Genomic DNA, 12,258 nt, shown 5'->3' with positions numbered 1-12,258 from the left:
TATTGCCATTGTATCGGAGTGGAGGAAGGACCGAATAAAACCTATGACGTCATTTTTAGCATACCTGATGTAAATTGTACTATGATCACGACTCTCAAGAATAAATGCTATTGATTGATTTTGAGACTGGTCTCTGTCAATTTTATGCAAATAAGCATCTTACAAATTCTTAGAAATGGGCAGAGTGTTTTAATTGAATTGGTTAATGAACATATAGGAATGAAATTCCTTTAACAAAAAGGTTTTACATGGAACCAGAAATAGTTCTACCTGGATCAAAAGGGTTCTTCAAAGGGAGAGCCAAAGAACCCTTTAACGTTCTTGATAGCACCTTTTTTCTAAGAGTGTATACTAAGCCAAATGAAATGAAACATCAGGTTCTTAACGCTCACATGACACTCAATAGCAATTGGTTTTAAACCAATTGAGCAAGCAATGTAACACACCAATCAGACAGTATAGCAACATATAAGTCTACGTATATGACACAAGCCAATGGTACACAAGCCATATGATGAGTCACTCCTAATAGTACTAGCAGCTTATCCAGAATCCCTGCAGTCACATGGTCCCCATGGTGAATACATCCTAGATCATTACATAAATCTATGGACATTCTCCTTGCATAAAGTGTCAAGCAAATCCAATATTCTACTATCCATAGTACACTCCTATCCAATAGTCCGCACTAGGGCACTCTCTCACCGTGTTTAAAATTCCCACAATATCTTGCCGCAGGGTTTGAATTAAATCAGGACAGCCCCATTCAAATATATTCAATGGCACCCCTTAGTGAGCTCTAAATATTAGACCCATGTGAATGAATATTTACATATTTTAGTTAACAGGGACATTGCACAATAATTTACATCTCAAAAAACACTGTGACGTAAATTCATCAGTAGTCCTGGGCAAATGACATTCACCAGAACAACCACAGTCCTGGAGAGGTACTGAAGATAAATGCATGTTCATAAGAAAGTTTAGTGTTGAGGAACATATTTCGTCAGTGTGAACTTGGGAACTGTCTTAAGGAATATATTCATCATTGTTAAGGGAACTGTCTTAAGGAATATATGTCATCATTGTTAAGGGAACTGTCTTAAGGAATATATATCATCATTGTTAAGGGAACTGTCTTAAGAAATATATATCATCATTGTTAAGGGAACTGTCTTAAGGAATATATATCATCATTGTTAAGGGAACTGTCTTAAGGAATATATATCATCATTGTTAAGGGAACTGTCTTAAGGAATATATATCATCATTGTTAAGGGAACTGTCTTAAGGAATATATATATACAGTTGAAGTCGGAGGTTTACATACACCTTAGCCAACTACATTTAAACCTTTTTTCTTTCACAATTCCTGACATTTAATCCAAGTAAAAATTCCCTGTCTTAGGTCAGTTAGGATCACCACCTTATTTTAAGAATGTGGAATGTCAGAATAATAGTAGAGAGAATGATTTATTTCAAATTTGATTTATTACATTACATTCCGAGTGGGTCAGAAGTTTACAGACACTCAATTAGTATATGGTATCATTGCCATTAAATTGTTTAACTTGGGTCAAACGTTTCGGGTAGCCTTCCACAAGCTTAAGTTGGGTGAATTTTGGCCCATTCCTCCTGACCGAGCTAGTTTAACGGAGTCATGTTTGTAGGCCTCCTTGCCCATACAAGCTTTTTCAGTTTTGCCCACAAATTTTCTATAGGAAGGAGGTCAGGGTTTTGTGATGGCCACTCCAATACCTTGACTTTGTAGTCCTTAAGCCATTTTACCACAATTTTGGAAGTATGCTTGGGGTCATTGTCCATTTGGAAGACCCATTTGTGACCAAGCTTTAACTTCCTGACTGATGTCTTGAGATGTTGCTTCAATATATCCACATCATTTTCCTCCCTCATGAAACCATCCATTTTGTGAAGTGCACCAGTCCCTCCTGCAGCAAAGTACCCGACAACATGATGCTGCCACCCACATTCTTCACGTTTGGGATGGTGTTCGTCGGCTTGCAAGCCTCTCCCTTTTCCTCCAAACATAACAATGGTCATTATGGCCAAACAGTTCTATTTTTGTTTCACCAGACCAGAGGACATTTCTCCAAAAAGTACTATCTTTGTCCCCATGTGCAGATGCAAACTGTAGTCTGGCTTTTTTATTGCGGTTTTGGAGCAGTGGCCTCTTCCTTGCTGAGCGGGCTTCCAGGTTATGTCGATATAGGTCTTGTTTTACTGCTTGTTTTACTGTGGATAGAACGCAGAACGCATCTAATTCCTGAGCGGCACGATGGCTGCGTGGTCCCATGGTGTTTATACTTGCGTACTATTGTTTGTACAGATGAACGTGGTACCTTCAGGCATTTGGAAATTGCTCCCAAGGAAAAGGTCTTGGTTGATTTCTTTTGATTTTTCCATGCTGTCAAGCAAAGAGGCTGTGAGTTTGAAGGTAGGCCTTGAAATACATCCACAGATACACCTCCGATTGACTCAAATGATGTCAATTAGCTTATCAGAGCTTCTAAAGCCATGACATAATTTTCTGGAATTTTCCAAGCTGTTTAAAGGCACAGTCAAATTAGTGTGTGTAAACTTCTGACCCACTGGAATTGTGATACAGTGAATTATAAGTGAAATAATCTGTCTGTAAACAATTGTTGGAAAAATGACTTAAGTCTTGCACAAAGTAAATGTCCAAACCGACTTTCCAAAACTATAGTTTGTTAACAAGAAATTTGTGGAGTGGTTGAAAAATGAGTTTTAATGACTCCAACCTAAGTGTATGTAAACTTCCAACTTCAACTGTATATCATCATTGTTACAGGAACTATGTGACATGGAACTGATGTGGACCTGCTTAGAAAGCCCCATGATGTAAAAGTCTGTTTCATGTCTGGGTGAACAGGTGTAATTGTGTCTCATGCTCAGTCATACTTCTGCTGAGCATACACGCTCTCTCTCTCTCTCTCTCTCTCTCCTCTCCTCTCTCTCTCTCTCTCTCTCTCTCTCTCTCTCTTTCTATCTTTGTCGACGCGAATGTCAACGGAGAAAACATCTAGTGTAGGTATTGTGTTTAGGAGAGAACAGAGTGCTGCTTGTCTCCTGCTCTGTTCCCTGTCATCATTAGAGGATATGTTAGGAGTCACTGGTTCTGGTGACTGAGCTGGTTAGAGCGTGGATGGTGCTTGTAACACCAAGAGGTTGTGGGTTTAATTCCAGCACAGATCACTTCTAATGAACAGCTTAATATTAAGTCCATTTGGATTACTTATCACTCATCAGTTCAGATCTTGAATGTGCCTGGAACCCCCTTAGAGCCGTACAACTAAGTTATTGGTGTCTACACAGATATTTATACCGGAGCCTCAGAGACAATGTAGAATAAAAACCTTCAGCGAAAACGGCCCAACAACCGTCTCAGCTATCAGTTTTTTCATCCAAACAACTAAACAGGGACAACAATGGCATGACGTTACATCCACATCATTAGTCAATGACCTGATCAACTAAACATAATCACAGAATAATTAACACTAATGAACAATAATGAACAATAATTAACACAGAAATCCCTGTGTGGGTGAGGCTGCCACTCCTTATGATCTGTTTATCCCCACCTGGAAGGCCAAACCACTGAGCCACAGAGTGGCGTTGGAGTGGTTATTTCTCAGTAAATATCAATCAAAGTGGGACAAACCGTGTGAGTGGCGGGGAGAGCCCAGATGTAAGCCATTAGAGCATGAAGACATTTCACAGTTGACTTGGTTCAGAGTGGCAGTATTAATGAAGCTGTTAGCTAGCTTGGGACTGGGAGGCCCCTGACCAGCCCTGGTCTGGCCTGTGGAGGAGAGGGTAACAGATAGCACCACAGAGAACTACTGGACTGGACCTTTACTGGACCTTTACCTTCAACTGTCAACCGTCAAGGGAGAACACACACACACACACACACATACACACATACACATACACACACACACACACACAGCACCACACAGCCTCCCGCTGTCCACATCTCAGTCAATACCCCTTCCCCCTCTCTCTGTCTCCTTACTTTCCTCAGACTTTCTGCTTGCTCAATTCCTTAAGTCGTTAACTTGTGTCCACTTATCCCCTCTCTCCTTCCCTCTATCTCCCCCTCTCTCTTTCCCTCTCCCGCTGTGGTTTCTGTCACTTGTTCACAGACGAGTGGCCATTACATCACTATGACCTAAATGTGTCACATCCCTCCCTCCCTCCCTCCCTCCCTCCCTCCCTCCCTCCCTCCCTCCCTCCCTCCCTCCCTCCCTCCCTCCCTCCCTCCCTCCCTCCCTCCCTCCCTCCCTCCCTCCCTCCCTCCCTCCCTCCCTCCCTCCTCTCTCTCTTTACCTCTCTTTCTCTCCTCCTTCTCTCAATATTCCATGGTGTCTTTCTTGATATTTCTCCAAAACATATCTTTCTCATTGACCCCTGTCCAGTGAAGGTAGAAAACTTTACTTTTCCACGGTGCACACTGACCCAGACTATGGTGTAGTGTCCATGTCCCTGTAGTGTGTGGGAGTGTGAGTGTGTGAGAGAGTGTGAGTGTGTGTGTGTGTGTGTGAGAGAGAGAGAGATAGAGAGAGAGAGAGAGAGAGAGAGAGAGAGATACACAGTGTGTGTGTGTGTTCCTTTCCTCCTCTGTGCTAACATTCTGGGTCAAGTGGGGCTTGTTGAAGCAGTAGTTGAGCTCTTGGTCTGACAAGCTGTCTCTTATTCCCCTGAGTTCTGCTCCCTTCCTGCTTCTTCAGTTAAAACACCACCAACACAGAGACCACAACACAAAGCCCTACTTATGCTCCCAGACATAAACACCTATTCATTTATGTAGGATATTGCTGACACAGTCTCATAAAACATTTTCCCATCATCAACCACCCCGCCCCCCCCACAACACACACACACAGCCCACATGGCCATTGTCTGTCCCTGCCCTCCTTCCCCTGTCCTCTCAGTCAAGCTGGGCCAGTGATCAGAGTGACGGCAGCAGTTCCATCTCATATTGATCCAGAAAGTTAGTGACACAAGAGACAGGAGAACTGACAGGACAGGAGACAGGAGAACTGACAGAACAGGAGAACTGACAGGACAAGAGACAGGAGAACTGACAGAACAGGAAAACTGACAGGACAAGAGACAGGAGAACTGACAGGACAAGAGACAGGAGAACTGACAGGACAAGAGAACTGACAGGACAAGAGACAGGAGAACTGACAGGACAAGAGAACTGACAGGACAAGAGAACTGACAGGACAAGAGACAGGAGAACTGACAGGACAGGAGACATGAGAACTGACAGAACAGGAGAACTGACAGGACAAGAGACAGGAGAACTGACAGGACAAGAGACAGGAGAACTGACAGAACAGGAGAACTGACAGGACAAGAGACAGGAGAACTGACAGGACAAGAGACAGGTGAACTGAAAGAACAGGAGAACTGACAGGACAAGAGACAGGAGAACTGACAGAACAGGAGAACTGACAGGACAAGAGACAGGAGAACTGACAGAACAGGAGAACTGACAGGACAAGAGACAGGAGAACTGACAGGACAAGAGACAGGATAACTGACAGGACAGGAGACAGGAGAACTGACAGGACAAGAGACAGGATAACTGACAGGACAGGAGACAGGAAAACTGAGAGGACAGGAGAACTGACAAAATAGGAGACAGGAGAACTGACAGGACAGGAGACAGGAAAACTGACAGGACAGGAGACAGGAGAACTGACAGGAGGGGAGACAGGAGACTGACAGGACAGGAGAAAGGAGAACTTACAGAAGGGGGGACAGGAGAACTGACAGGACAGGAGACAGGAGAACTGACAGGACAGGGGACAGGAGAACTGACAGGACAGGGGACAGGAGAACTGACAGAACAGGAGAACTGACAGAACAGGAGACAGGAGAACTGACAGGACAGGAGACAGGAAAACTGACAGGACAGGAGACAGGAGAACTGACAGGAGGGGGGACAGGAGAACTGACAGGATGGGAGACATGAGAACTGACAGGACAGTAGACAGGAAAACTGACAGGACAGGAGAACTGACAGGACAAGAGAACTGACAGGACAAGAGACAGGAGAACTGACAGGACAGGAGACATGAGAACTGACAGAACAGGAGAACTGACAGGACAAGAGACAGGAGAACTGACAGGACAAGAGACAGGAGAACTGACAGAACAGGAGAACTGACAGGACAAGAGACAGGAGAACTGACAGGACAAGAGACAGGTGAACTGAAAGAACAGGAGAACTGACAGGACAAGAGACAGGAGAACTGACAGAACAGGAGAACTGACAGGACAAGAGACAGGAGAACTGACAGAACAGGAGAACTGACAGGACAAGAGACAGGAGAACTGACAGGACAAGAGACAGGATAACTGACAGGACAGGAGACAGGAGAACTGACAGGACAAGAGACAGGATAACTGACAGGACAGGGGACAGGAGAACTGACAGAACAGGAGAACTGACAGAACAGGAGACAGGAGAACTTACAGGAGGGGGGACAGGAGAACTGACAGGACAGGAGACAGGAGAACTGACAGGACAGGGGACAGGAGAACTGACAGGACAGGGGACAGGAGAACTGACAGAACAGGAGAACTGACAGAACAGGAGACAGGAGAACTGACAGGACAAGAGACAGGATAACTAACAGGACAGGGGACAGGAGAACTGACAGAACAGGAGAACTGACAGAACAGGAGACAGGAGAACTTACAGGAGGGGGGACAGGAGAACTGACAGGACAGGAGACAGGAGAACTGACAGGACAGGGGACAGGAGAACTGACAGGACAGGGGACAGGAGAACTGACAGAACAGGAGAACTGACAGAACAGGAGACAGGAGAACTGACAGGACAGGAGACAGGAAAACTGACAGGACAGGAGACAGGAGAACTGACAGGAGGGTGGACAGGAGAACTGACAGGAGGGGAGACAGGAGAACTGACAGGGCAGGGGACAGGAGAACTGACAGGACAGGGGTCTGGAAAACTGACAGGAAAGGGGTCAGGACAACTGACAGGAGAGTGGACAGGAAAACTGACAGGAAGGGGGACAGGAGAACTGACAGGAAGGGGGACAGGAGACCTGACAGGACAGGGGTCAGGACAACTGACAGGAGAGTGGACAGGAAAACTGACAGGAGGGGGGACAGGAGAACTGACAGGAAGGGGGACAGGAGAACTGATAGGACAGGGGTCAGGACAACTAACAAGAGAGTGAACAGGAAAACTGACAGGACAGGAGACAGGAGAACTGACAGGAAGGGGGACAGGAGAACTGACAGGACAGGGGTCAGGACAACTGACAGGAGAGTGAACAGGAGAACTGACAGGAGAGTGAACAGGAGAACTGACAGGAAGGGGGATAGGAGAACTGACAGGAAGAGGGCAGGAGAACTGACAGGAAGGGGGGCAGGAGAACTGACAGGAAGGGGGACAGGAGAACTGACAGGACAGGGGTCAGGACAACTGACAGGAGAGTGAACAGGAAAACTGACAAGAAGGGGGGCAGGAGAACTGACAGGAAGGGGGACAGGAGAACTGACAGGAGAGTGAACAGGACAACTGACAGGAGAGTGAACAGGAAAACTGACAGGAAGGGGGTTGCAGGAGAACTGACAGGAAGGGGGGCAGGAGAACTGACAGGAAGGGGGACAGGAGAACTGACAGGAAGGGCGACAGGAGAACTGACAGGAAGGGGGACAGCAGAACTGACAGGAAGGGCGACAGGAGGCTAAAACTTTAGATATTGTTAAATTTTGTTGGTCCTTTGACAATTTAGTGTGTGTGTTTTAAGTTTTAAAAGTATACCAGACTTGTTGAACTCACCTAAGCAGACTGATCTGTTTTGATTGGGCTCATATCCCTCTTCACAGATGCACCCACCCACCGGCACCATCCATTCACCTTCTGCGTTGCAGTGCATTCGAGGGGCGGAGCCTCCCTGTGCTTGGCTGTGGGGAACACAAGTCCCAGACACAGGGACCAGGGAGGTAGGCTCCGCCCCTGAGGGTGTGGCCGGATAGGAAGCAAGATAGCGATTGGTTGCTGGGCAGCGGCGGTAGAAGATGGACACACCCATGAGAGAGACACATGCGCCGCTGTCGACGATGGCCAGGACGAATCTGAAACCGGGGTCAAGGGTCATAACATGTTAACTTGTTATCAGGCTTGAACTGCACTGTTGGTTAAGGGCTTGTAAGTAAGCATTTCACAGTAAGGTCTACACTTGTTGTATTCGGCGCATGTGATAAATAAAGTTTCATTTGATTTGAAGGACCACTAGATAGGTGACAGTGTGGGTTTAGGTGAGTTAGTTAGTTACCATACACTGCTGCCTACAAAGTGGCAAAGGACTATTTGTCACAAGTGATGAGCATGGTTTGAATATGGGAATTTTCATGAATTTGTTTCAAATGTTCTCGTACAGTACCCATTGCGTGTGAGCGGCGCGAAGCTGCGGGTCTTGATGTTGACCCGACGGTAGCGGTCTGGTTGGTACTGGTGAGGCAGGCTGGGCTCCACCTTGGTGAAACTCTTATCTGCTGCTATGGTGTCAACCTTCATCCAGCCCTCCCTCGTGTCCTTCTCTCCACTGGACGGCTGGACAGGGATGGGAAAGGGGGATGGGGAGGAAGAGAGGGGGGAGAGGAGGATGAGAGAGAGGGATCATGTATTACATTTCATTGTGGAAATTAAAATGTGAGGGATTAGGGAGAAGGATAAGATAAAGGGCATATAACAGTTGATTAAAGTTTAAGTTTAAGAGTATGCAACAGTTAGCTCTGAGGGTACTCATTGAGTCAAATATAAACAGTCGCGGACCAGTGACAGTCTGTGTTTTAGTCTAATCTAATTCTCCCCAGTTTCAAGATAACCATGATAACTTCCCCCAGAGACTCAGACTCCTGGCCTTCCTGCTGCTCCCCACTCTACATTCCTCTACACTTCACTCATCAGACTCTTATTTTAATGTTTAAACAGGATCTAACTTTCCCCAAGGAGAAATGTATTCATTCACAAATACTGCATCCTTCCCTCTGCACACGACACGCGGACGCAATTTGAGCTCAGCAGCCTATCGACTCGGCAAAACAGCTCTGTAACTGCTCTCCTACAAAGCACTGATGTGAGGTGAGAAATGTAGTTTATTTAATGAGATTGAGGGGGATGAGAATGAGAGGAATGTTATGGCATCATTGTTTCCTTGCTTTTGGAACTTGCTTTGGAACATGCAGAACTACATATTACTAAAATGGGATATTGGGAAATGTAGTCTTTATACTCTACGTCTTGACAGATGTTTTTAGAAACTATAAATACCATGGGAAGAGACCATTTGTCTTGGCTTAAAATGGCTTAAACTGTTTAGTATTAATAAAAAATGTATCAGTTTCACTTCAAGTAAAAAGGTTTGACAACATTGCCATATACAATTCAAGTCAGTTTTTGATATCCCAATACCTTGGCCTCAGGTTCATGAACTGACATATAAAACAACAATTGACACATCAATTTGTTCATTTCATTGTAAGCCATTATATAAAATACTTGCTACAAAAATAACGCTCAATATATGGGGCATTGGACAGTCAGCCTTGTGTAGACACGAGGAAACACAATCCATAGAACATATTTTCTGGTACCGTACATCAGTGGTTCGCTTCTGGAGACAGGCCCAGGAATGGTTGTTCTGTCATAACTACAACTACAACCTTATCAATACGGACAATGTAGCTAGTGTGACCATACTGTCAGTGTTAAGCAAGCTATCTATCTTTATTAATGGCAACATCAGCTTATCAATGCTAGCTATCTTTATTAATAGCAACGTCAGCTTATAAATGCTAGCTATCTTTATTAATAGCAACGTCAGCTTATAAATGCTAGCTATCTTTATTAATGACAATGTCAGCTTATCAATGCTAGCTATCTTTATTAATGGCAACGTCAGCTTATAAATGCTAGCTATCTTTATTAATGGCAACGTCAGCTTATCAATGCTAGCTATCTTTATTAATGGCAACGTCAGCTTATCAATGCTTATCAGCAACTCACTGCCTTCCTGAAGACAAACAATGTATACGAAATGCTTCAGTCTGGTTTTAGACCCCATCATAGCACTGAGACGGCACTTGTGAAGGTGGTAAATGACATTTTAATGGCATCGGACCGAGGCTCTGCATCTGTCCTCGTGCTCCTAGACCTTAGTGCTGCTTTTGATACCATCGATCACCACATTCTTTTGGAGAGATTGGAAACCCAAATTGGTCTACACGGACATGTTCTGGCCTGGTTTAGATCTTATCTGTCGGAAAGATATCAGTTTGTCTCTGTGAATGGTTTGTCCTCTGACAAATCAACTGTAAATTTCGGTGTTCCTCAAGGTTCCGTTTTAGGACCACTATTGTTTTCACTATATATTTTACCTCTTGGGGATGTTATTCGAAAACATAATGTAAACTTTCACTGCTATGCGGATGACACACAGCTGTACATTTCAATGAAACATGGTGAAGCCCCAAAATTGCCCTCGCTAGAAGCATGTGTTTCAGACATAAGGAAGTGGATGGCTGCAAACTTTCTACTATTAAACTCGGACAAAACAGAGATGCTTGTTCTAGGTCCCAAGAAACAAAGAGATCTTCTGTTGAATCTGACAATTAATCTTAATGGTTGTACAGTCGTCTCAAATAAAACTGTGAAGGACCTCGGCGTTACTCTGGACCCTGATCTCTCTTTTGAAGAACATATCAAGACCATTTCGAGGACAGCTTTTTTCCATCTACGTAACATTGCAAAAATCAGAAACTTTCTGTCCAAAAATGATGCAGAAAAATTAATCCATGCTTTTGTCACTTCTAGGTTAGACTACTGCAATGCTCTATTTTCCGGCTACCCGGATAAAGCACTAAATAAACTTCAGTTAGTGCTAAATACGGCTGCTAGAATCCTGACTAGAACCAAAAAATTTGATCATATTACTCCAGTGCTAGCCTCTCTACACTGGCTTCCTGTCAAAGCAAGGGCTGATTTCAAGGTTTTACTGCTAACCTACAAAGCATTACATGGGCTTGCTCCTACCTATCTCTCTGATTTGGTCCTGCCGTACATACCTATACGTACGCTACGGTCACAAGACGCAGGCCTCCTAATTGTCCCTAGAATTTCTAAGCAAACAGCTGGAGGCAGGGCTTTCTCCTATAGAGCTCCATTTTTATGGAACGGTCTGCCTACCCATGTCAGAGACGCAAACTCGGTCTCAACCTTTAAGTCTTTACTGAAGACTCATCTCTTCAGTGGGTCATATGATTGAGTGTAGTCTGGCCCAGGAGTGGGAAGGTGAACGGAAAGGCTCTGGAGCAACGAACCGCCCTTGCTGTCTCTGCCTGGCCGGTTCCCCTCTTTCCACTGGGATTCTCTGCCTCTAACCCTATTACAGGGGCTGAGTCACTGGCTTGCTGGGGCTCTCTCATGCCGTCCCTGGAGGGGGTGCGTCACCTGAGTGGGTTGATTCACTGTTGTGGTCATCCTGTCTGGGTTGGCGCCCCCCCCCCCCCCCCCCCCCCTTGGGTTGTGCCGTGGCGGAGATCTTTGTGGGCTATACTCAGCCTTGTCTCAGGATGGTAGGTTGGTGGTTGAAGATATCCCTCTAGTGGTGTGGGGGCTGTGCTTTGGCAAAGTGGGTGGGGTTATATCCTTCCTGTTTGGCCCTGTCCGGGGGTGTCCTCGGATGGGGCCACAGTGTCTCCTGACCCCTCCTGTCTCAGCCTCCAGTATTTATGCTGCAGTAGTTTATGTGTCGGGGGGCTGGGGTCAGTTTGTTATATCTGGAGTACTTCTCCTGTCCTATTCGGTGTCCTGTGTGAATCTAAGTGTGCGTTCTCTAATTCTCTCCTTCTCTCTTTCTTTCTCTCTCTCGGAGGACCTGAGCCCTAGGACCATGCCCCAGGACTACCTGACATGATGACTCCTTGCTGTCCCCAGTCCACCTGGCCATGCTGCTGTTCCAGTTTCAACTGACCTGAGCCCTAGGACCATGCCCCAGGACTACCTGACATGATGACTCCTTGCTGTCCCCAGTCTACCTGGCCATGCTGCTGCTCCAGTTTCAACTTCCACCTGACTGTGCTGCTGCTCTAGTTTCAACTGTTCTGCCTTATTATTATTCGACCATGCTGGTCATTTATGAACATTGAACATCTTGACCA

General features: G+C 45.5%; 1 protein-coding gene across 2 annotated transcripts in view; it reads right to left on the bottom strand.

Moving 5' to 3' along the window:
* LOC109868792 (ephrin type-B receptor 5) overlaps window positions 1–12,258 on the bottom strand; it is a 76,828-nt gene that overhangs the window by 22,155 nt on the left and 42,415 nt on the right. For both annotated transcript variants that reach the window (XM_031785827.1, XM_031785837.1), the window contains 2 exons: window positions 8,481–8,650; window positions 7,877–8,172 (listed from right to left, as the gene is read on the bottom strand). In XM_031785827.1, coding sequence (XP_031641687.1) covers window positions 7,877–8,172; window positions 8,481–8,650 — 466 coding nt within the window. The remainder of the gene's footprint in view (window positions 1–7,876; window positions 8,173–8,480; window positions 8,651–12,258) is intronic.

Source organism: Oncorhynchus kisutch, linkage group LG2 (assembly GCF_002021735.2).
Source record: "Oncorhynchus kisutch isolate 150728-3 linkage group LG2, Okis_V2, whole genome shotgun sequence".
NCBI classification, from domain to species: domain Eukaryota; kingdom Metazoa; phylum Chordata; class Actinopteri; order Salmoniformes; family Salmonidae; genus Oncorhynchus; species Oncorhynchus kisutch.
The sequence above is the reverse complement of the archived record's forward strand: the minus strand, read 5'-3'. Positions and strand labels throughout refer to the sequence as shown.